This window comes from Juglans microcarpa x Juglans regia, chromosome 8D (assembly GCF_004785595.1).
Source record: "Juglans microcarpa x Juglans regia isolate MS1-56 chromosome 8D, Jm3101_v1.0, whole genome shotgun sequence".
NCBI lineage: Eukaryota > Viridiplantae > Streptophyta > Magnoliopsida > Fagales > Juglandaceae > Juglans > Juglans microcarpa x Juglans regia.
The window spans coordinates 18,027,652-18,050,743 of NC_054608.1; the positions used below are offsets into that span (position 1 = coordinate 18,027,652).

Here is a 23,092-nt window from a genome sequence, read left to right on the forward strand (position 1 = left end):
ATTATAAATAGTAATGAGATTTATGAATTAAAATTGATAAATAATAATGAATAGTAATGAGATGAGTTGAAATGAATTGAGATAGCTTGCGAATACAAATTGAATAATTTAAATTATTATCGAATAAAATAATGTTTTTTTTGAAATTTGATTTTAATTTTGATTTGATGTATCTAAAATTTGAAAAAATAATATTTTATAACGTCATCGCTCTGTTATTATTAAACTCGGGCCAGTTGCAAGAAGCAAACGAAAGAAAGTATAGAAATAAATAGTAAAACAAGATGGTAGGTAAACTACAACAACTACAGTGGGGTCCGCTGGTGGGTCCCAGCAAAGTGACCTTCAACTGCCCACTGTCTGGTTTTGACTTTTTAAACAAAACGAGAGACGTGCCTTTCTGTCCACCGAATAAAGTGTATGAATTAATTACTACAAGAAAAAGGAAAAAGGCACCTCCGCACCTCGCTCCACTCCTCCCCATGGCGGCCTGGCCGTTGAACTTTGCATTCGGACACCAACTCTCAATCAATGAAGAATTCAAGGCATTTCAAGGCTTCTCAACTGCATCCACATCTAGTTGGTGGTAGCATTTACTATTCTCGACCTAACACCCATCTTAATCATATCTATATATACATTTGTCTCCCTTCTCACACCATTCAAAACAGATAATAATACCATTTCGCCATGGCCAGTGAGCGAGATCTCCTATCCACAGAGATTGTCAACCGTGGGATTGAGTCTTCCGGTCCGAATGCCGGATCCCCAACCTTTTCTGTCAGGGTCCGGCGACGCCTGCCGGATTTCCTTCAGTCCGTTAATCTCAAGTATGTGAAATTGGGCTACCACTATCTCATAAACCATGCCATATATTTGGCCACCATACCGGTGCTGGTGCTTGTGTTTAGTGCAGAGGTTGGGAGTCTCAGTAGAGAAGAGCTGTGGAGGAAGCTCTGGGAAGATGCACGATACGATCTTGCAACTGTGCTTGGTTTCTTTGGTGTGTTTGTATTCACACTTTCGGTTTACTTCATGTCCCGTCCACGCTCCATCTACCTTGTCGATTTTGCTTGTTATCAGCCTCAAGAGGATCTCAAGGTCAGTACTAATTAATTTCTGATTATTTCTTGGGATAGCCAAAAACTTGTTAATTATCCCGTAGCTACGATGCATGTATTTCTCTTGTACCCATTAGCTTATACTAGATGTATTTTTTGCTGTTTTCACGGTCAATTTGGGATTCTTTTTAGTTACTAATTAACCGTTGATACGAATCATACTATAAGAACAAAGAATTTTTTTTACGAGATTTGAATCTAAAACTTGCCAAAAAGTAACAGAGATCACATTGAAACTTGACTTTATACCCGCAGGTGTCAAAGGAGCAGTTCATTGAGCTCGCACGAAAATCAGGCAAGTTTGATGACGCAAGCCTGGAATTCCAGAATAGAATTTTACAGTCATCAGGCATAGGCGACGAAACCTACATCCCAAAGTCAGTTATCATGTCGACGGAAAACTGCGCAACCATGAAAGAAGGTCGAGCAGAGGCGTCGGCCGTGATGTTTGGGGCCCTTGACGAGCTGTTTGAGAAAACCAGGGTGCGTCCAAAGGATATAGGAGTCCTGGTAGTGAACTGCAGCATCTTTAACCCAACCCCATCGCTGTCGGCCATGATAATAAACCACTACAAGATGAGGGGAAATATATTGAGCTACAACCTTGGTGGGATGGGGTGCAGTGCCGGGATCATAGCGGTGGACTTAGCGAGAGATATGCTTCAGTCTAGCCCAAACAACTGTGCTGTGGTTGTGAGCACTGAGATGGCGGGCTATAACTGGTACCAGGGCCGTGACAGGTCTATGCTCATACCCAATTGTTTCTTCCGCATGGGTTGCTCCGCCGTCCTCCTCTCCAACCGTCGCCGTGACTACCACCGTGCCAAGTACCGCCTTGAGCACATAGTTCGCACCCATAAAGGAGCCGATGACCGCAGCTTCAGGTTCGCTAGCTTATTTTGCTTTGTTCAATATATTTTATTTTCCTCTTAATTTCTTCCTCACAATTTATCTGTGGTACGTGCTATAGTATGATGTTCTAGCTCTAGGAAAACGAAAATTGATGAACACATCTTGTCTGCTTTGTTTTTTTTTTTTTTCTCATGTATTTATGTCGTAATTATTCGCTATATTGTTTTCAGTTGTACTTGCTATAATCTAGGGTGTTAGCGCTACGAAAATACTAATTAAATGGAGTTATGTCCCACTTAGATTTAATCTGGTGTGCTAGCCTTAGGAAAATACTAACCGAGCTTACCTGTGGCTCGATCATAATTTTGACTGATTTAAGTTGAAAGAAATAAATGATTGAAAGGAACTTATTGATGAAATAGGTTGGTTTCCTTAGGGAGGGACTCGTGATTAATGAACTACCAAACTCTGCCGCTTATTAAAGCCACTAAAAAATCATAGAAATTGGGAAATGTACAGGCCATGTTCAAGCTGTACCTTTCTTTTTCTATTGGATTGCCATAACTTGTTTGGCGTCAATTTACTTTGTAGTTGTTTATTATCATTAACAGTGGCGAGGTTGTACTAATCACTCCTAGAACAAATAAATGATAAATGCGCATGCACTGCTGTCAACGGTAGTAGTTGGGTTGACACTCAACTACCAAACTCTACCAAACTCTGCCGCTTCTTAAAGCCACTAAAAAATCATAGAAATTGGGAAATGTACAGGCCATGTTCAAGCTGTACCTTTCTTTTTCTATTGGATTGCCATAACTTGTTTGGCGTCAATTTACTTTGTGGTAGTTGTTTATTATCATTAACAGTGGCGAGGTTGTACTAATCACTCCTAGAACAAATAAATGATAAATGCGCATGCACTGCTGTCAACGGTAGTAGTTGGGTTGACACTCAAACTTTAACCCAAGCCCATCGGCCCTTTTGAACCTTGGTAGCGATACCGTGGAGTCCGGAATTTGGACCATTAATTGATGTCATTGCATGTCCATGACTTATAAACCCACTAATAATCAATTAATACCTAGCCTGTGCTCTCCAAAAAAAAAAAAAAAACCTAAGCCTATAAATATTTTAATAGTACTAAATAAGCAATAAATATTATTGGACACATTTAATATATTTATCTCTCACTCACTTAAAACCCTGAATTTTACCACCAACATACTTAGGTTTTGTTTGGATGTCAAAATTATCTTTGACAATCTGAATTTATTTGTGAATAGTAGTGAGCTATGATGTTTGAGTGGGTTTTGTAAATCTCATTGAAATGTGTTTGAACCTATAAAATAGGTTGAGATATGTTTTAACCTTTTTACTAAAATAGTGGATCCATAATTGGTTTGTTGTTGTAATAATGTAATAATAATAAAAGTCCTATTAATGAACAGTACTGAATTAAGATGAAAAAGAGTGAAAGTTAATTCAAATGAAATAAATTGTGTATCTTTGGATGAAGAGTATATCAGTCCGCACAAAACTATCTTAAGATGAACTGGCCTTAGCACCCAAACAGGCCCCGTTTGGACATGGACTGAACCAGTCTAATTTTAAATTGAGTTTAACATCCAAACACCTAACTCTTTAATTTCTAAATTCATCTTAATTCAAAACTTTTTTATATGTGAGATCTATAACTTTTTTCAACTTCTCATAAATACATCTAAATTCATTTTAACATTCTAACATATCTAAACTCATCTTAAGTAAATCTCACAAAACTCATTTCATCATCTTAACTCACTATTCATAAAGAATTCAACTCATCTCAACTTAACATCAGGTAGAAATCTAACGTTTTGTAAGAGAGAACCTGCCTGCCTGCTCATTGTCACGTATAAAGAACCATAACATTTTATTTCTCATGGCAATGCGACAGGAGCATTTACCAGGAGGAAGATGAACAACGATTTAAAGGGCTAAGGGTGAGCAAAGACCTAATGGAAATAGGCGGTGATGCTCTCAAAACAAACATCACCACGCTTGGTCCTTTGGTACTACCCTTCTCCGAGCAGCTCCTCTTCTTTGCGACTTTGGTTTGGAGGCATTTATTCGGTGGTAACGCTGGGCCGGGTTTGCAGCCTTCATCATCCCCATCCAAGAAGCCGTATATTCCTGACTATAAGCTGGCATTCGAGCACTTCTGCGTGCATGCGGCAAGTAAGAATGTGCTCAATGAACTACAGAGAAACCTGGAGCTCAGTGAGAAGAACATGGAAGCTTCTATGATGACATTGCACCGCTTTGGCAACACCTCCAGCAGCAGCATATGGTACGAGTTGGCATATTTAGAAGCTAAGGAGAGGGTGAGGAGAGGTGACCGTGTTTGGCAACTCGCATTCGGATCTGGTTTCAAGTGCAACAGCGTAGTCTGGCGGTCCATGCGCCGTGTTAAGAAGCCGAATAGGAATCCCTGGCTCGATTGCATTGACAGGTACCCTGTGCCCTTCTCTCTGTAGAGCTCTAATTAAGAGGCTTTGGGAGGGACACCTAGTCCGTGCTTGATGCGATTATCTTAAGTGGGGATCAATGATAATGATGGATAATAACTTCAGTACTTTTTTTTTTTTTTTTTCTTTTGTGGGGGCTCCTTTCTCGGAATGGTATATTATTGGCAATCTGGCATAAGACATTTTCTCTGTGAAATTTGGAGTACTAGTTAGAACAATAGTAATTTATATCCATTTATAATATTATAAATTCATTTTGGTTCGTCTTTCATCATACCTGGCCTGTTACTATTGTGGATGGCTGGTTGCTGCTAGCGGTTGAAGATTAAATTTAAGGCACATTGACGTGTTTTTAAATGTGTTCTTCTGAGTATAGAAGAGTCAAGTTGTATCAAGGATGAGTCTAGGATCGTATTTCACAGGAATAAAAGGTTTATGTCAAGTATTGTTGGTATGAAGTTTTGGTATATGAACAAATGAAAATTGTCATGAACATTATTTTTGTATTTTTAATAATTTTGAATAGAAAATGTAAAATGAATTATCTACAAAGGTAGAAAAGGGTTTGTGATTTGTAGATGAGATGTGTCATTCTAAGATGGTGTTTCTAGTGTGAAATGTAAAATGAAAATTGAAATTTTGCAACAAAGGAAAGGGAACAAAGTTTGTAATAGAAAATTATGATTTAATCAAAGAAACAAACACTAAGCTTCAGGTCTAGTTTTAGTTGGTTATGATTATTGCAATTTCAATCTCTTTTAACTTTCTCGATTATTAATCCAGCCAACATATTTATAATCGGAGGATTTGACTTTGAAAGTTTATTTACAAAGTTCTTCAATATATTTTTTGAAATTCATAAATGCAAATAGAAATTCAAATTAGCATTGAATCCTTGCATTCTTTCAAGCATCTGATATGTCTTTCGTTAACAACAAATCTTAAGCAAGAGATTCAAGCCATTTTTAAAATAAATCCATCCACAATACGATAAATGAAAATGAATAAATGCAAAGATGATTTCATTGCAAGAAATCAAAACCAATTCAAGCTATTCCATCAGCTTAGGTTATAAAACTAGCCATTCTATTCTCAATGTAAAAATAAACATAAAGACTAAAAAATATTGCTATTCAACAAAAATAATTCAAGGAAGAAGAAAATCCCCCCGTTCTATTCAAAGAACATAGCCAAAAAAAAAAAAAAAATTAAAACTCCAAAAAAGTTCGTAATGAAAAATACCCCAGCACTCCCTCGACGTGATTTCTTTTCCTTTTCTCTAAAACACACGCCGCCAACCCCTTTTTTCAAAACCACGCCCACTCCTTCGCGTTCCACTCCACGAGAAAATACCGTAAATCGTGTAGATGCCCAGGCCACACGTCCCTTTTCATTCCCGTAATTTCTTTTCTTTTCTTCTAGACCACGCCCATGCGAAGCTCCCTGCCAGGAACCCACTTTCATTCCAGCCCCCATTTTGCGTTCCTCGGGACCACCTTCCGTGTACAGCCTAGGGACCACTTCTTTCCTTCTTCTTCCAAGAATGCCCTGTTCGTTTATTCCCCAAGGAAATATCGGCTGAAGTGAGGAAGTGCAACAACCATGCCGCATGATAGGGGTGTACACTGATGGTTTAGGTGCAAAACCAAGACGCCACCGACGTCGAGAAAGAGAGCTCAGCATTGGCCGAAACCGCTCGATTGGGGAGAGAAAACCGATATTATCGGTCTTGATGCGGCATGGTTCGGTTCTTTAGTCTGTCGTCGGCGTCTCTGTGATGGAGGAGGGATGTCGCTTCCATTGTCGAGTGAGAGTAGAAGCTTAGGGTTTAGGGTTGCAGAGGAAGAAGAAGACGCTGGAGAAGAAGTAGACACGAGGAAGAAGAAGGAGAGGGGGGGGGGGTAATGAAACCTAATTCAAAACGGTGCCGTTTGTCTTTAAGACAAATGGCACCGTTCTATATGTTTTTTTTTATTTAACTTCCAATTTTTAAAACGACGTCGTTTCACTCATTTAAGTGAAATGACGCCATTTTATATACATATATTCAAAAAAAAAGAAAGGATTCGGTTCAGTAGTTTCCCAGGGGTTCAAACCGGGGCCGAACTGCCAATGTCAGTTTTTCCTCAAATCCTCTTGCCCGCCGACTAGTTCTTCACCGATTTTGGCCGGTTCCTGAATCCGATGGCCGGTCTGCGTCAGAGATGGTCGGTCCGGCCGGTTCCTGTACAGCCCGTCCGCATGACTCTCTCATTTAGTTTTCTTTCCAAAAATGTCCTGCACCCTATAAGCATAATATAAGTGTTTATCATTTGAAGGGCAAATATGAAACTTTTGTGTGCAAAATATTGTCATAAATTAATTTGGCATCCAGTACTAGAATTTGATGTATAATTAAGTGCTCAACTCTTTTGATGAGATAAATTACTCACTTAAGCTACTTAATTATGCATTTATAACGCTTTATCACACCCCCACCAACTAGCTTTTTGCTAGTCTCTAGCAAATAATGCGATCAAAGAGTGAAGGATTAAATTGCCCCCCAAAATCTTTGTACTCAAAAATCACTACTAAAGATCAAATCACGTTGAAGTCTTGGGTATTAGAACGAAAGTAGATCAGGTAATAGTTCAACATGAAGGCCAATAAAATTATCAAGAACTCAAACAAGGGAAATGTATTACAGCTGCAGATTTTTTAGTGCATCAAGTGTGTGATCATGTTGCCATTTGTTGGTTTCAAGATTTCTCACAATAATTTCAAACCAGCAGTTCTTCAAGAAAAACCAAAAAGGCTTTACCCCAATTCAAAACTATTGCATTGGTGACTTTTACGCTATCACACTTTAAAAGACTTTTTCTTACTTGAAAAAAAATCCCAGTGATAGACAGCCTTTTCCAATACACTTTAACCAACTGTTTTTTCTTTGATCTCTAGCCTATCCCTTTTCTCATGTATTTTACCTCTATTTTTTTTTAAATTATAATGGATTGAGTTTCTCATTTGATCTTTCTAGGCCATTAAGATATGGTTCATTGAGGTTTTTGTTAGTTGCTTGGATGAAAACCATTGATTGATATCGAACAAAACAACAAATGCATCTGCATGTGTCTATTAGGGTCATCAATCAATCGTTTTGAAATACACTGCCTAAGTTTGAGTTGCTAAGATTTCATATGGTCCTGTGCTAAACTTAAACCTAAACCAGTGGAAATTAGTGTAATCTAAGACTGCAACTATCTAATCTTAAGTAGAGAGGTTTGAAAACAACAACCTTTTCTTTTCTTTTTTAATTTTTTAATTTTAATAAAAGAACAACTTTGCTGAGAAATTAATCATGAAAAACTAAATGGTGGAAGACTCTCCTTACCCCCTACTCAAAATGAGCATTGTCCTCGATGAATAAAAGAGATGGACAAGTAAGCAAAAAGTAGTGCAGTAAATAGGAGAGCAAAGTGAGGGATGTCACCTGGTAGAGAGAAAAGAAAACTAGAAGACTAGAAAAAGAAAAAGAAAACCTGCAAAAACAAAAACCAAAACAAAACACAAAACACACAAAATAGAAAATAAAGAAAGTAAAGGAAAACAATAGAAAACTTCATAAACTAAATAGCAGTAGAGGAAATGGGCTTCTAGAGAGGGATGGTGGTGTCCTCTGGAGAGAAATTGGTCAAGAAGGGTTTAAGGCGCTGTACAATTAATTTAAATGCATTTCCATTTTGAGGGTTGATCAATTCAACTGCACCATGTGGAAAAACAGTCTTAACAATATAAGATCCACTCCACCTACATCGTAATTTTCCGAAAAGAGATGAAGGCGAGAGTTATAAAGTAAGACTTGTTGACCTGGCGAAGAGGTTTTCCTCTGAATATGCTTGTCTTGGAAATGCTTCATGTGCTCCTTAGACGGCTTGGAGTTATCATAAGCATCCATTCAGAGCTCATCCAACTCTTAAATCTGTGACTTCCTCACAAAAGCAGCTGGTTTAACATTACCATAGGAAGCCCGTGAGTGAAAAACTCTATCCTCAAAACCTTGTCACTTTGCCCTCAATTGGTTTTCTACAAAGCAAGGGCAATGTGGTAAAAGTAAGTGGTGCTCCGATTGGCCCCGGGTTTGGGCATACATACCATAAAGTTATCGTAGTACAATTGGAAGCCCGCGTGCGAAAAACTCCAACCTCTTAACTTTGCCACTTTCCCTCAATTAGTTTTCTACCAAGCAAGGGGAAAGTGGTACAAATATGAGGTGCTCTGATTGGCCCAGGGTTGGGGCATAAATACTTTAAGGTCATGGTAGTACTATAGGAAGCCCGCGAGTCAAAAACACCAACCTCTTAACTTTGCCACTTTGCCCTCAAATTGGTTTTCTACCAAGTAAGGGCAAAGTGGTAAAAATAAGACGTGCTAGGATTGGCCCCGGGTTGGGGTATACATACCATAAGGTCATGGTAGTACCATAGGAAGCCCGCGAGCGAAAAACTCCAACCTCTTAACTTTGCCACTTTACCCTGAATTGGTTTTCTACTCTAAGCAACGGCAAAGTGGTAAAAATAAGAGGAGCTCCGATTGGCCCGGGATTGGGGCAAACATATTATAAGGTCCTGGTAGGACTATAGGAAGCTCGCGAGCGAAAAACTCTAACCTCTTAACTTTGCCACTTTGCCCAGAATTAGTTTTCTACCAAGCAAGGGCAAAGTGGTAAAAATAAGAGGTGCTCCTATTGGCCCCGGGTTGGGGCATACACACTATAAGGTCATGGTAGGACCATAGGAAACCTGTGGCCAAAAACTCCAAGCTATTAACTTTGTCCTGAATTGGTTTTCTACAAAGCAAAAGCAATGTGGTAAAAATAAGTGGTGCTCCAATTGACCCCGGGTTTGGGCATACATACCATAAGGTCATGGTAGTACAATAGGAAGCCCGCGTGCGAAAAAGTCCAACCTCTTAACTTTGCCACTTTGCCCTCATTTGGTTTTTTACTTAGCAAGGGTAAAGTGGTAAAAATAAGAGGGGCTCCAATTGTCCTGGGGTGGGGCCATACATATTATACGGTCATGGTAGTACCATAAGAAGCCCACTAGCGTAAAACTCCAACCTCTTAACTTTGGCAGTTTGCCCTCAATTGGTTATCTACCACGCAATGATAAAGTGGTAAAAATAAGAGCTGCTCCGATTGGCCTCGGGTTGGGGCATAAATACTATAAGGTCATGGTAGCACCATAGGAAGCCCGTGAGCGAAAAACTCCAAGCTCTTAACTTTGTCGCTTTGCCTTCATTTCGTTTTCTACTCTCAGCAAGGGTAAAGTGATAAAAATAAGAGGTGCTTCGATTGGCCTAGTGGTGGGGAATACATAACATAAGGTCGTCGTTGTACCATAGGATGTCCGGAGCAAAAAACTCCAACCTCTAAACTTTGCCACTTTGCCCTCAATTGGTTCTCTACTAAGCGAAGGCAAGGTGGCAAAAATAAGAGGTGTTTCGATTGGCCCTGGGGTTGGGGCATAGATACCATAAGGTAGTCGTTGTACCATAGGATGCCTAGAGTGAAAAACTCCAACTGCGAAAATTTGCCACTTTGCCCTCAATTGGTTTCTTACTAAGTAAGGGCAAAGTAGTAAAAATAAGAGGTACTCCGATTGGCCCGGGACAGGAGCATACAAATCATAAGGTCATGGTAGTACCATACGAAGTCCGTGAACGAAAACTCCAGCCTCTTAAGTTTGCTACTTTGCCCTCAATTGGTTTTCTAGTAAGCAAGAGCAAAGTGACAAAAATAAGGGTGCTCCGATTGGCCCCGGGTTGGGGCATAGATACCATTAGGTCATGGTTGTAGCTTAGGAAGCCTGCGAGTGAAAAACTCCAACCTCTTAACTTTGCCGCTTAGCCCTCAATTGGTGTTCTACAAAACAAGGGCAAAGTGGTAAAAATAAGAGGTGCTCCGATTGGCTCGGGGTTGGGGCATACATACTATAAGGTCATGGTAGGACAATAGAAAGCTCGCGAACAAAAAACTCCAACCTCTTAACTTTGCCACTTTGCCCTCAATTAGTTTTCTATCAAGTAAGGACAAAGTGGTAAAAATAAAAGGTCCTAGGATTGGCCCCAGGTTGGGGCATACACACCATAAGTTTTTGGTAGTACCATAGGAAGCTTGTGAGCGAAAACCTCAAACTTCTTAACTTTGCCACTTTCCCTCAATTGGTGTTCTATTAAGCAAGGGTAAAGTGGTAAAAAGAAGAGGTGGTCCAATTGGCCCAGGGTTTGAGAATACATACCATAAGGTCATGGTACGACCATAGGAAGCCCGCGAGCCAAAAACTCCAACCTCTTAACTCTAGCACTTTACTCTCAATTGGTTTTCTACCAAGTAAGGGCAAAGTTGTAAAAATAAGACGTGCTAGGATTGGCCCCGGGTTGAGGTATACATCCCATAAGGTCATGGTAGTACCATAGGAAGCCCGCGAGCGAAAAACTCCAACATCTTAACTTTGCCACTTTGCCCTCATTTGGTTTTCTACTCTAAGCAAGGGTAAAGTGGTAAAAATAAGAGGTGCTCCGATTGGTCCCGGGACGGGACAAACGTACTATAAGGTTCTGGTAGTACCATAGGAAGCCCGCGAGCAAAAAACTCTAACCTCTTAACTTTGCCACTTTGCCCCCATTTTGTTTTCTACTCTAAGCAAGGGTAAAATAGTAAAAATAAGAAGTGCTCCGATTGGCCCAGCGTTGGGGCATACATACTGTAAGGTCATGGTAGTTCCATAAGAAGCCCATGAGCGAAAAACTCTAACCTCTTAACTTTGCCATTTGCCCTCTTTTGGTTTCTACTCTATGCAAGGGGAAAGTGGTACAAATAAGAGATGTTCTGATTGGCCTAGGGTTGGAACATATAACCATAAGGACATGGTAGTACTATAGTAAGCCAGCGAGCGAAAAACTCCAACCTCTTAACTTTGCCACCTTGCCTTCATTTGGTTTTCTACTCTAAGCAAGGTTAAAGTGGTAAAAATAAAATGTGCTTGGATTGGCCCCAAGTTGGGTTATACATACCATAAGGTCATGGTACTAACATGGGAAGTCCGCGAGCGAAAAACTCCAAACACTTAACTTTGCCACTTTGCCCCCATTTGGTTTTCTACTCTAAGCATGGGTAAAGTGGTAAAAAGAAGAGGTGCTCCGATTGACCCGGGGTTGGGGCATACAAGCTATAAGGTCATGGTAGGACAATAGAAAGCCCGCGAGCGAAAAACTCCAACCTCCTAAATTTGCCACTTTGCCCTCAATTAGTTTTCTACCAAGTAAGGGCAAAGTGGTGAAAATAAAAGGTGCTAGGATTGGCCCCGAGATGGGGCATATATACCATAAGGTCATGGTGTTAGTATAGGAAGCCCGCGAGCGAAAACTCCAACCTCTTAACTTTGCCACTTTGCCCCTATTTGGTTTTCTACTCTAAGCATGGGTAAAGTGGTAAAAATAAGAGGTGCTCCAATAGGCCCGGGGTTGGGGAATGCATACTATATGGTCATGGTAGTACAATAAGAAGCCCGTGAGCAGAAAATTCCAACCTCTTAACTTTGCCACTTAGCCCTTATTTGGTTTTCTATTAAGCAAGGGTAAAGTGGTAAAAATAAGAGGTGCTCCGATTGGCCCGGGGTTGGGGCATACATACTATAAGTTCATGGTACGACAATAGAAAGCCCGCGAGCGAAAAACTCCAACCTCTTAACTTTGCCACTTTGCCCTCAATTAGTTTTCTAGCAAGTAAGGGCAAAGTGGTAAAAATAAGAGGTCCTAGGATTGGCCCCGGTTGGGGCATACACACCATAAGTTCTTGGTAGTAGCATTGAAAGCCTGTGAGCGAAAATCTCCAACCTCTTATGATATGAACCCGCGGAAATGAAATCACTTGAACCCACAATCAATTTGAAAACTCCCCAAGAAAGCCAAATTCAAGTCAATGGATGGAAAAACCTAGATCCGATGAGAACTCGTTTCAAGAACCTGGATTATATCAAAATCTAGACCCATTGAAGAACCCGTCTCAAGAACATGGATTACAAAGGAGGAACGCCACAAAGGTTGTGGTTTACCTTTGATAAGTTCAAGAGTTCCTCTTCAAGAGGAAAAACCTCAACTCACAAATAACATTCAATATTGTCTAACCTTCAAATGAGGCTACAAGGAGTATTTAAACTAAACCTAATTAAAATCCTAGCCAAAATAAAGCCCATTTTTAACCCAAAATGCCCCTAATGAACAGTATCGTGCTACAGTAACGCTACAGTACCTCTTGAAACCCTAATTCCTAAAAAGTAACTTTCCAAATAAGCCCTTGGCCAAAATATAAGGCCCTTCTCGAAAACCCTAGTTCATTAAAAATAAGGCGTGTGGGCCAGGCATCTTCAAGCTCACTTATTCTAAACTAATAAAATAAATCATTTAACCAAATTGGAAGTCTCTAATAACAATAGGCCCTATCTCTAAGTCATGTCTTCCACCGCTTGAATCAAGTGGATCAAAGCTGGTTCTCCTTCTTTCAAGCCCATCTTGAGTGTTGGGCTCTTGCTAACTTCATCCCAAGTGGATTGCACCAATCCGTGCATTGCTTCCTTGATCTTCTTGGCCCTTGATCTTGTAATTGGTCCATCTGAAACTTGCAAATGATCTTTGAGAGTAGGCCCACCTTGGTTTCCATCATTCCCCCTCTCCTCAAAAGGATTCGACCTCGACTCTTCACCTACATCAAAAGGAGAAAGATTAGAGACATTGAAAGTAGTAGAAACATTATACTCACCTGGAAGATCCACATTATATGCGTTGTCATTAATTTTCTCAAGAACTTGTAAAGGTCCATCTCCTCGAGGATGCAACTTTGTTCTTTTTTGGGCTGTGAATCTTTCTTTGCGCATGTGAACCCAAACCCAATCTCCCGGTTCAAAGATGACACGCCTTCGCCCTTTATTGGCTTGGGAAGCAACCCTTTCATTCTTTTGGCCAATTTGAAGTCGTACCCTCTCATGAAGTGATTTCACCAACTCCGCCTTCTTTTGTCCATCCAAGCTACTCCTGCCATCAACAGGTAAAGGCATCAAATCCAAAGGAGTAAGTGGATTAAATCCATAAACAATTTCAAAAGGTGAGTATGAAGTAGTATGCATGGTCCTATTATATGCAAACTCTATAAATGACAAACAATCCTCCCAAGTTTTTAAATTCTTTTGAACAACAGCGTGTAAAAGCTGAGTTAAAGTCCTATTAACTACTTCAGTCTGACCATCAGTTTGTGGATGACAAGTAGTGAAAAATAAGAGGTTAGTACCCAATTTCCCCCACAACACCTTCCAAAAGTAGCTAAGGAATTTAACATCCCTATCAGAGACAATACTCCTAGGTACACCATGGAGTCGCACTATCTCCGTAAAAAACAAGTCAGCTATGTTTGTGGCATCATTTGTTTTATGGCATGGAATGAAATATGCCATCTTACTAAATCTATCCACAACCACAAAAATAGAATCTCTACCCCTTTTTGTCCTAGGCAGCCCCAAAACAAAGTCCATAGATATGTCTACCCATGGCTCACTAGGAACGGGTAAGGGTGTATACAACCCATGTGGCAAAACCTTAGATTTGGCCTTTCTACATGTAATGCACCTTCCACAAATACGATTAACGTCTCTCTTCATCTTAGGCCAAAAGAAATGTTCATGCAAAATGTCTAAAGTTTTCTTGACACTAAAGTGTCCCATTAATCCCCCACCATGTGCCTCACGCACCAATAACTCACGCATAGAACAACTTGGCACACAAAGTTTGCTTTCCTTAAATAAATAACCATCATGTTTGTAAAACTTACCAAATGCCGCTTTATCACATGCCATATACACATCAGAAAAGTCAGTGTCATTGGCATACATTTCTTTCACATATTCAAACCCAAGCATTTTAGCACTCATAGAAGTAAGAAGTACATACCTCCGGGATAGAGCATCAGCAACAATCTTCTCCTTACCTTGCTTGTAACGGATGACATAGGGAAATGTCTCAATGTATTCCATCCATCTAGCATGCCTTTTATTCAACTTACCTTGACCCTTGAGATGCTTCAATGATTCATGATCGGTGTGGATTACAAATTCCCTTGGCCATAGGTAGTGCTGGCAAGTCTCTAATACACGAACAAGAGCATAAAACTCTTTGTCATAAGTAGGGTACTTCAGGGATGCTCCACTTAGCTTTTCACTGAAAAAGGCTATGAGTCGCCTATCCTGCATCAAAACGGCTCCAATCCCTATTCCTGAGGCATCACATTCAATCTCAAAAACTTTGTTAAAATCAGGTAATGCTAACACAGGTGAAGAGCACAACCTTTCTTTAATAGTGGCAAAAACATTCTCTTGATTAGCCCCCCACTGAAACCCAACATTCTTTTTAATTACCTCAGTGAGTGGTGCAGCAATAGTGCTAAAGTCTTTAACAAAACACGGATAAAAGCTAGCTAAGCCATGAAAGCTTCTTACCTCAGTGATGCTTTTTGGCGTTGGCCATTCCTTGATGGCCTTGACTTTCTCTTCATCCACCTCAATACCTTTTGTGCTAACAGCATAACCAAGAAAAACAACTTTTTCCATGCAAAAGGCACATTTCTTGAAATTAGCATACAACTTTTCACATCTCAACACATCAAACACATATCTCAAATGCACAATATGTTCATTTAAGTCCTTGTTGTACACTAAGATATCATCAAAGTACACAGCCACAAATTTGCCTATGAATGCACGTAGGACATGGTTCATTAATCTCATGAAAGTACTGGGCGCATTTGTAAGTCCAAATGGCATAACCAACCATTCATAAAGCCCATACTTAGTCTTAAAAGCAGTTTTCCATTCATCACCCTCTTTCATTCTAATTTGATGGTACCCACTTTTAAGATCAATTTTACTGAAAATACATGACCCATGCAATTCATCAAGCATATCATCCAATCTAGGAATGGGATGGTGATACTTTATCGTGATATTGTTGACCGCCTTGCAATCAATGCACATCCTCCACGTCCCATCCTTCTTTGGCACTAGTAGCACTGGTACTGCACAAGGGCTCATGCTCTCCCTCACGTACCCCTTGCCCATCAAATCCTCAACTTGCCTTTGAAGCTCCTTTGTCTCCTCTAGATTACTCCTATAGGCTGGTCGGTTTGGAATGGCAGCCCCGGGCACAAAATCAATCTGGTGCTCAATGCCTCTAATGGGTGGCAACTCATTTGGCATCTCCTCCGGAAATACATCCTCAAACTCCTGCAACAAAGAAACAGCCAAACTAGGAGGAGACTGGTTAGTTTCATCAAGAGTAAGATAGGACTCTTTATAGACAAGAAAAATCATAGGGCGATCTGCGAAGAAAGCCCTCTTAACCTCACTCTCTCTTGCATAGAAACTCACTTTTGCCTTTCCTTTTTTCTCTGCAGACTCTCTTACTTTTTTCTCTCGTGGCTCTACTCTTTTTTCTTTACTCTCAGCCACCTCTCTACTTTCTTTTTCACTCTTTCTTTTATGCTCATTTGCACTCTCACTCTTTCTTTTTTGCTCAATCACTTTTTCACTCTTTCTTTTTTGATCACTCTCATTTTCACTCTTTCTCTTTTGATCACTCTCATTTTCACTCTTTTTTTTTTTGAGTAACCTCACTTTTCAATTTCAGTTGGTCCTCATAGACCTGACTTGGAGTTAAAGGAGCAAGCTTGATTGTTTTGCCCTCCTTCTCAAAGTTGTACATGTTCTTGAACCCATCATGTGTCACCCTCCTATCATACTGCCACGGCCTCCCCAACAAAATATGGCCAGCATGCATAGGCACAACATCACAAAACACCTCATCCTGATACTTTCCAATAGAAAAAGTAACTAACACTTGTTTGTCCACCCTAACCTCTCAACAGTCATTCAACCACTGCAATTTGTATGGTCTAGAGTGTTTTAAGGTTGGTAAATTAAAATTCTCAACCAAAGTTGTGCTAGCCACATTAGTACAACTCCCCCATCAATGATCATACTACATACCTTATTGTTGACATGGCATCTAGTATGGAAAATGTTCTCTCTCTGTTGCTCTATATCATCCACCTTAATGTGTGCATTGAGAGCACGCCTGGCAACAAGAGACTCACCGGTCATGGGGTATACCACTCCATCATCATCACTAGCATCAACCAACTCGATCACCTCATCACTATCATCCTCACTCTCAGTCATCACCTCCTCATTGTCACACATAATCATCACCCTCCTATTTGGACATTGAGAAGCAATGTGCCATGAACCCAAACACTTAAAACATTTAATATCTCTATTCCGTGAAGGTTGGGATTCTACCTTGGGTTTGTTGCTAGTTCCCTCATCTTTTCGCTTAGGTGGTTCGGTCTTTCTTTTTGCTTCAGCTGTATCATTCATATCCCACTTTGATTTCCAAGTAGTGCTAGAAACCGAAGTGTACCTTGCTGTCCCTTTTCTCTTTAATTGCCTCTCCACCTTCATTGCCATGTGTACCATGTCTTCTATCTCTACGTAATGCTGCAATTCAATTACATTGGTTATGTCCCTATTCAAACCACTCAAAAATCTACCCATGGTGGCCTCCTGGTCCTCCTCTAAATTAGCCCGAATCATTGCCACCTCCATCTCCTTATGGTAATCCTCCACACTTCTAGACCCCTGTGTAAGATTTTGTAATTTCTGGTAAAGGTCTGTATAGTAATGGCTAGGTATAAATCTCCGCTTCATGAGAGCTTTCAACTCTCCCCATGTCTCTACTGGCCTCTCATAATTCCTCCTCCTATTGGTCACTAATTGATCCCACCAAATAATAGCATAATCAGTGAACTCAATTACCACCAACTTCACTTTCTTCTCCTCAGAGTAATTATGGCAATCAAACACCAACTCTATTTTTTTCTCCCACTCTAGATAAACCTCAGGGTTAGCTCTACCTTGGAAAGGTGGTATTTTCATTTTGATGCTCCCAAGGTCTCTATCTACACCATCTCTACCCCTGAGATTCCCCTCAAGTCGTCTTTCACGCCTAACTCTTCCATGTCTACCCGACCCAAGTTTAGATGCTAAGTCTTCCTCATCCTCACCATCTCCCTCATTCTCATACTCATTTTCAACTCTATGCTCACGTCGCCTCCTATCTCTCCCACCTTGCAGATTTCTAATCGCTGCTTCTTGATGATCCATCCTATCTCTCACTTCACCCAACACAAAGTTCAACCGCTCAAACTGTTGTTGCATGGCTTGCAACACATAGGATGAGTTATCTGCTCTCCCCCTTGGTGACGCGCTACTCCGCTGAGACATTATAAGGTGCTGCACGAAAGAATGTTAGTGGCAAAAAAGTAAACCTCACACACTCCCCTACATGTGTTTACACTAAAAATAATGGCACTCCACTCGTGTCTCACTCTTAATTGGTTTTTTTCCGATAATAGTCTCACACTCTCTTGCCTTTTACCTCAAGAGTTTTCCCACTCAAGTTCGTTAAGAACTAATTGAACTCAATCAAGACAAAGCAACCATGTTTTATCCCAACTAGTAACTAGGTCCAAGAAACAAGAACAAGAGTAAGACGGAAGGAATAAAAAAAAATGACACATGAATCTAGGAAATTATACGAATGAAACAATAACTATAAGACAAGATACCAACTAGAATAATGTATGCGGCCCCTTTGATGATAAGGCTCAAGAGAAATTTCAGTTTTCTTCTTTCTCTTTTTTTTTTTTTTTTTTTTTTTTTTTTTTTTCTCTAGGCGAATTTTTTTTTCTTTTCTGTTTTTTTTTTCACCAACTGATTTGATCACAATCAATAATAAGCAATTAAGAAAACCCTAACAATAACTCAAAAACCCAAACACAAGTGCTATATGGCAGCCCCTAGAACAAGAGATTTTAGCCAATACAAACCCTAGAACAATGAGATTCAGAAACCCTAACAATAGTGAAGAAATACAACAGCCACTATTTTTTTTTTTTTTTGTAATCAATCCTAGAGCAATGAAACCCTAGAATGAAATATGCAAGAAATAAAAGATAGAATCAGACCTGATTGGAAACCTTGCTCTGAATACCAAATGATATGAACCCGCGGGAATGAAATCCCTTGAACCCACAATCAATTTGAAAAATTCCCAAGAAAGCCAAATTCAAGTCAATTGATAGAAAAACCTAAACCCGATGAGAACTCGTTTCAAGAACCTAGATTATATTAAAATCTAGACCCGTTGAAGAACACGTCTCAAGAACCCAGATTACAAAGGAGGAACGCCACAAAGGTTGTGATTTACTTTTGATAAGTTCAAAAGTTCAATCAAGAACATGAGGAGAAACCTCAACTCACAAATAAAATTCGATATTGTCTCACCTTCAAATGAGGCTACAAGGAGTATTTAAAGTAAATCTAATTAAAACCCTAACCAAAATAAAGCCCTTTTTACCCAAAATGCCCTGATGAACAGTGTCGCGCTACAGTACCCGCGGCTACAATATGGCTACAGTAACGCTACAGTACCTCTTGAAACCCTAATTCCTAAAAGTAACTTTCCAAATAAGCCCTTGGCCAAAATACAATGCCTTATTGAAAACCCTAGTTCATTGAAAATAAAACGTGTGGGCCAGGCATCTTCCAGCCCACTTATTCTAAACTAATAAAATAAATCATTTAATCAAATTTGAAGTCTCTAATAACAATAGGCCTTAACTCTAAGTCATGTCTTCCACAGCTTGAATCAAGTGGATCAAAGCTAGTTCTCCTTCTTTCAAGCCCATCTTGAGTGTTGGGCTCTTGCTAGCTTCATCCCAAGTAGATTGCACAAATCCGTGCATTGTTTCCTTGATCTTCTTGGCCCTTGATCTTGTAATTGGCCCATCTGGAATTTGCAAATGATCTTTAAGAGTAGGTCCAACTTGGTTTCCATCATAAGAGGTGGAAAAACTGCTAAGTTGAGAATCTTGTTTTGGGAAATAAGGGAGAGGGTTACGAGGAAGGAAGAAATGGAAAGAAATTTGGAGGATGACCAAAGCTTGGTGAAAAGTTTTTTTGACCACTCGAGAGTAATTCGAAGCTTGAAAAAGGAAGAAGAAGACGGAGGCTGAATTGGAGTTTGTAGACGATTGAGAGTCCCGATCTACAAACAGTTTCCTTCTTAACTCTTTCATCTTCTCTTTGTACAATTTTTATTACGAATTCTAGAGTTATTATGGTTTGTTTTGATTCTATTATGAGTTAATTTATATTGCTAAGGCTACGATCCATGAAAATTTTGAATCTTATTTCTATGCGATCATAATTTCATCATTCATTTTGAGTATACATAATTGAGTTTAATGTTTTCAATTATCTTGCCAATAGTTGAGTGATTTGTTGTGCATGTTAATTCAAGAGATGATGCATGTAGTTTAGTTTCGTACGATATATGTCATGAATTGAGCGAAAGATAAGACTGTGCCAATGTGATTTATACGGCTTTTATGTGAAATATTATTAATTTTAGTGTGCTCAAATACTTTTAAATTCGCATAGACATATTGTGGGTTATCATAAGTTGGGTAATTCTAATTGTACTTGAGAAAGGGCCTTAGAAAAGTTATAATATTTCACTGTCAAATAGGATGATAATTGATTAATTGTACGGCTAGGGCTTGGAATCAGATTAGTTAGGTGAGTCAGATGCCTTAGCGTTTTCTTTTTGAGTGGAATCTTCTTCTTTTTAAGAGTTTGGTAAAGTCTTCATTTGTTGATTTAATTTCATTTTACTTTTGTTTTTAAATTTAAAATCCACCAGTTTTCTTAATTTTCGAATAAGTTAGAATTAAAACAACTTCAAAAGTTAATAGGTAAATAGTCCTCATGGGTTCGACATCCTTCTTTATCACTATATTACTTGTTACGATTTCATGTACTTGCGATATTCCACATCAAGTTTTTGGCATCATTGCCAGGGATTATTTATTTTCTATTACTTATACCAACTAGTTCTAGGTTAATTTGATTTTTCTTTATCTTAGTCTTAATTTTTAATTTGTTTTTATTTTTCTTTTTAGGTTTTCCGAGTTGTGCATGAGACGTACTCGGAACTTGGATTTAGTACCTTTTGACCCTGAAATTGAATGCACCCTTCATCATTGCACAAGGAGAAGAAGGAGGATTCCACAATCGAGAATAAAATAATGGAAGATCAACTTGGAAACTAGACTTTGGGAGATTATGTTGTCCCCTTGGTCAGAGCTACTTTTAGAATTAGATGGCCTACCATTCAAGCCAATAACTTTGAGATAAAGCCAACTATTCTTCAAATGGTGGCCTCAACGGTGCAATTTAGTGGCATGCCACATGATGGATCCAAATGTTCACATAGCTAATTTTCTGGAGTTATGTGATACTTTTAAACATAACGGAGTTTCTAATGATGCTATTAGATTGAGACTCTTTCCATTCTCCCTCCGAGACAAGGCAAAGGCATGGTTAAACTCACATTCACCGTTAACCATAACTACATGGGATGATTTGGCTAAGAAGTTTCTGGTAATGTTCTTTCCCCCAGCCAAAATCATGAAACGATATCACCACTTTTGTCCAATTTGATATGGAGTCGCTTTATGAAGCATGGGAGAGGTATAAAGAATTGCTTAGAAAGTGCCCACATCATGGACTTCCTGTTTGGATTCAAGTGCAAACCTTCTACAATGGTTTGCAGCCTACAACACTTACAATGATTGATCTGGCAACCGGAGGGACTTTGATGAAGAAATCATCGGAAGATGCATATGAGTTTGTAAAGGAGATGACAACCAATAATTACCAATGGCCAGTGGATTGAGTGACATCAAAAAGAACCTAGGGAGTTCACGAAATTGATTCTTTTTCTACTTTAGCTGCTCAAGTTGCAACTTTATCTAAGAAATTAGACAATATCAATGTGAGTTCCATTCAATCTACTAATGCAATTTGTGAATTTTGTGCAGGGAATCATATGGGGGTAAATTGTCAAGTGGGAAATCTATTCGCCAACAATAGTTCGGAGCAAGTAAACTTTGGGTCGAATTACCAACGACAAAACAATCCTTATTCCAACACTTACAATCCAAGATGGCGAAACCACCCATATTTCTCATAGTGCAACTCCCAAAATGTTTCCAAGCCTCTACTGGGTTTTCAAAATCAACAATAAGAGAAGAAGCTGAATATGGAGGAGGTAATGACACAATTATGGTCAAGGTGGATGCTAGATTTCAAGATCATGACATAGCTCTGAAGAATAATGAGAACACTATGCGGAGCATTGAAAGGACGGTTGGTCAATTGGCAAAATTAATGTCCGAAAGGCCTCAAGGATCATCAGTTCCAAGCACCATAGAAAACAATCTGAAAGAGCAAGTGAAGGCCATTACTTTAAGAAGTGGAAGGGAGCTTAATATACAAGAGAAAGAGCAAAATGCCGGAAAAGAGGAGCAGAATGTGAGAGCCGTGGCGCCGAAAACTCAAGGGCGTGGCACTCGTCCCAGTTCTGAAGGCCAAGGCATTGAGGCCGTAGTGCCCACATCCAAGGTTGCGGCGCCCACCCCTGTTCCGAGTCCAACAGTGAAAAATTTGGGAAATCCTCCCGTTTCTTTTTCTCTTACTTCTCTAAGTTCCTTGATGTTGTTAAAAAGTTACATATTAACATTCCTTTTGCAAATGCCTTGGAACAGATGCCTAGCTATGTGAAGTTCATGAAGGAGATTCTATCAAACAAGAGAAAATTATGAGAGTATGAGACCGTGATGTTGACCGAAGAGTGCACCACCATTTTGCAAAATAAGTTGCCACCAAAGCTTACACCATTGGAAACTTTTATTTCGAAAAAGCTTTGTGTGATTTAGGTGCTAGCATAAATATGATTTGATGCCATTTTCAATTTTCAGGCAATTGGGGCTAGGAGAGGTCAAGGCCACTACCGTTTCACTTCAATTGGCAGATCGATCCATTAAACGACCAAGAGGCATAGTAGAGGATGTTCTTGTTAAAGTTGACAAGTTTATTTTCCCTGTAGATTTTATTCTTATAGATATGGAGGAAGATCGAGAAACCCCACTTATTCTTGGTCGACCGTTCTTAGCCACAGGAATAACTCTCATAGATGTGCAATAAGGGAAACTAATACTACAGGTGCAAGATGAACATGTTACATTTAGTGTATTTGAAGCAATGGAATATTTGTCAACAACCGATGCATGCTTCAACATAGGTGTGATTGATGAACTTGTGGTAGAAATTATTGAAGAGAGTTATCCTAAGGAACCACTTGAGGCATGTCTTATTCAATCTGGCACTTCCGATTTCAAGAATTCCAAGATAAGCAATTGTGCACACACTTGAAAGCATCTATGCCTTACTTGCCTAACAGGAAGCCGGAAAACATAACATTGGGCGAAAGCACTACTCCACAAAAGCCATCCATTATTGAGGCCCCTTCTTTGGAACTCAAACCCCTTCCTTCTCATCTTAAATATACTTATTTACATGATTCTTCTTGACCTGTAATAATTTCCTCATCTTTGAAAGGTCTTGA

General features: G+C 39.5%; 1 protein-coding gene and 1 non-coding gene across 2 annotated transcripts; one reads left to right on the plus strand and one right to left on the minus strand.

The window, feature by feature from the left end:
- The first annotated feature begins 411 nt into the window (after positions 1-411).
- On the plus strand, positions 412-4,734 carry LOC121242561 (3-ketoacyl-CoA synthase 10). The gene is made up of 3 exons (XM_041140444.1): positions 412-1,101; positions 1,377-2,005; positions 3,910-4,734. The coding sequence occupies exons 1-3, from the start codon at positions 691-693 to the stop codon at positions 4,487-4,489; spliced, it is 1,620 nt and encodes a 539-aa protein (XP_040996378.1). The 5' UTR covers positions 412-690; the 3' UTR covers positions 4,490-4,734.
- A 16,353-nt stretch (positions 4,735-21,087) lies between these two features.
- Positions 21,088-21,195, minus strand: LOC121243787. Its single transcript, XR_005936275.1, has one exon. It is a non-coding gene; the product is annotated as a small nucleolar RNA R71 (small nucleolar RNA).
- Between the last annotated feature and the right edge of the window lie 1,897 nt (positions 21,196-23,092).

Coding starts and splice junctions, on each gene's coding strand:
- LOC121242561 (XM_041140444.1), top strand. CDS start 691: ATGGCCAGTGAGCGAGATCTCCTATCCACAGAGATTGTCAACCGTGGG. Junction 1,102..1,376: donor AGCCTCAAGAGGATCTCAAG/GTCAGTACTAAT, acceptor TTATACCCGCAG/GTGTCAAAGGAGCAGTTCAT. Junction 2,006..3,909: donor GCCGATGACCGCAGCTTCAG/GTTCGCTAGCTT, acceptor GCAATGCGACAG/GAGCATTTACCAGGAGGAAG.